Below are 2,402 nucleotides of genomic sequence, written 5' to 3' on the forward strand. Positions count from 1 at the left end.
CCGACACGAATCGGATCAACCATGCGCTTGGAACACGGGTTCTGCATCAGACTGAATTTCTAAAACTGGATGTCGACTAAACCAGGTTTCATCAACTAGAGACACAAAACTCCAATAGTTTTCGGCTGAAACCGGGCCAGCATTGCGCCATTAGCTGCATTGGTATGAATAAGCCATAAAGTTATCAATAACTTAAATTTCAATACTTTAGTTCTAAGTAAATTCATTCTTTTTGTAAGATGTATTTCTTGTAATGAATCAAAATTTTGGTGGGCATAGAAATAACTAAAATTAGAAATGATGGGTTTAATTGGTAGCCTAAAATGACATTGTTAGTAGAGATAAATTTAGAATTGAGCAACTGCTTTGAGTTTATAATACTATAGGCAAGATATAAACTTCAATTATATATATATATATATATATATATATATATATATATATATATATATATATATATATATATATATATATATATATGGATATATATATTAGAAATACCGTCACTAAGACAGATACATCAGAAATACTGTCAATAAGACAGATACAAAATATTCTAAAATGAGGTTCAAAACATTCTCAATACACATGTTCAAAACATGAAAGATCAAATGACAGCATCAAAAAGATGAACCAGTTACTTAGATTAACTAAAACACCCAAGGTTTTAAAACCCTACAAAAAAAACTATACAAAAAGGTTTGATGTCTTATATGGATCCAAAGTCAAACTAATGACTCCAGTATCATGCTAGCTTGTTCTCTAACCAGCCCCGCTCGAGTCATAAACAACTTCATCTCAACAATCTGAACCTTCTTCCATTTTTCTTCTAACATAGCATTTTTTTATTCTCCCATCAATTCCATTCCCTTTTCCATAACATCCAAAGACAACCCTAAACCATCACCAAACTTAGACATTTCCTTAAAAGCCAAACTGTTTTTAACATTTTTCACAACATCTTCCTTCTTTGCAACTAATACTTCTTTTGCAGAAACAGAATCCGAACCCAAGCCCTTTTTTGGTGTTCTCTGTTTTTTAAACCCAATCTTCTTGAAAAGTTCAAAAGTTTTCTGATCATGTTCTTTGGTGAAATTTTCATCATTTCTTTCAAACTTTTTCTTCAGATCAAGAACTTTACGCCTAAGTTGACCCTTGTTTGCGTCAGCTCGAATAGAGTTCTTCACAAAATTGTAAAATGCTTGTGTGTTTTTCAAAGGATCATTTTTAGTTGAAATGAAATCAGCTAGACCTTTCAGAATGGCGAGTTCGTCTTCCTCGCTGAATAGTCTCTAAGCCGATATCTTTTTGATAGAGTCTCTTGCCGCTTCCTTCTCGTCACCGGAACCACGATGTTTAGTTTTGTTTGCTTTCTTCTTCAAATGCTTAGAAGAGTCAGAGTCAGTGCCGTTGTTATCAGTCGCACGCTTGGTTCTAGTGGTTTGAAACTCGATAGCACGCTTGGTTCCAGCTTTAGCCGGTGAAGGAGTGGTTAGAATCTTCAGCGGCTTCGATGCAAGTGGTTTCACAGGTGGAGTGGGTTCCGGTTCCGAATCAGAATCAGTTTTGGTTTCGGATTCAGAATCTGAGCCAGATTCGGATTCAGAAGATGATGGTGGTTTAGGGTTTGAGTTTGAAGTAGCTGATGGAGGGTTTTTGGAAGCAAGAGGTGGAGGGTTTTTGGATTGAGGTACCTCAGCTTCTTCTTTGGAAGAATCTTCCTCGGAGGAAGAGGCGGAGGGTGGTACTTTGAGGGGTGACGGAAGGTGTTTTGTTTTTGCCATGGAAAAGTTTCAGAAGAGTAAGGTTACGTTTCTGAGGAGTGGTTAGAGTGTTGAGTACCATGCTATTTTATACTACATACTCTTTTGGTTTTTTAACTAGTTAAATATTAATTGATGAATATAAAAAATGATTAATTAGAATTAGTATTGTAATTGTCAATGATATATTAAAAAATATAAGTACAATGTGATAAGTTATAAAATATAATCAAAAAGGTTTTGAAACTGCAATAACTTCATGACATTCACACATTAGAATAGATGAAACTGCAAGGTAAATAAATGATAGAGAAAGGGTATGGGTAAAATAATGATACAATGATTTTGAAATAGTAGGATTGTAGTAAGAAATATAGTGTTTGTCATATACGTAGAAATTGAATATGTAATATAGAAATGCAGTAAAATTGCAACTTAAAAATGTAGCTGTTATAATATAGTTTTTGCAAATGCAGCCTATTAACCAGCTGAAATCGTGGAAAAATCATAATATAAAATGATCTATGGCCATCCTACTTTAGATGGAGGTGACACAATGCTGAATCTAGTCATTGCTTTTGTATTGGAAATACCGTCCTACTCTGGATGTAGGTGACACCATGCTGAATCCAGTCATTG

General features: G+C 34.3%; 1 protein-coding gene across 1 annotated transcript; it reads right to left on the reverse strand.

Annotated features, from left to right (window-relative positions):
* Positions 1-619: 619 nt before the first annotated feature.
* LOC131637722 (probable transcription factor At1g61730) lies at positions 620-1,784 on the reverse strand. The gene is made up of 3 exons (XM_058908327.1): positions 1,326-1,784; positions 902-1,292; positions 620-829 (listed from the first exon to the last, which is right to left on the reverse strand). Exons 1-3 carry the CDS (start codon positions 1,782-1,784, stop codon positions 726-728), a joined length of 954 nt encoding a protein of 317 aa, XP_058764310.1. The 3' UTR covers positions 620-725.
* Between the last annotated feature and the right edge of the window lie 618 nt (positions 1,785-2,402).

This window comes from Vicia villosa, unplaced genomic scaffold (genome assembly GCF_029867415.1).
Source record: "Vicia villosa cultivar HV-30 ecotype Madison, WI unplaced genomic scaffold, Vvil1.0 ctg.002076F_1_1, whole genome shotgun sequence".
In the NCBI taxonomy this organism is placed as follows: domain Eukaryota; kingdom Viridiplantae; phylum Streptophyta; class Magnoliopsida; order Fabales; family Fabaceae; genus Vicia; species Vicia villosa.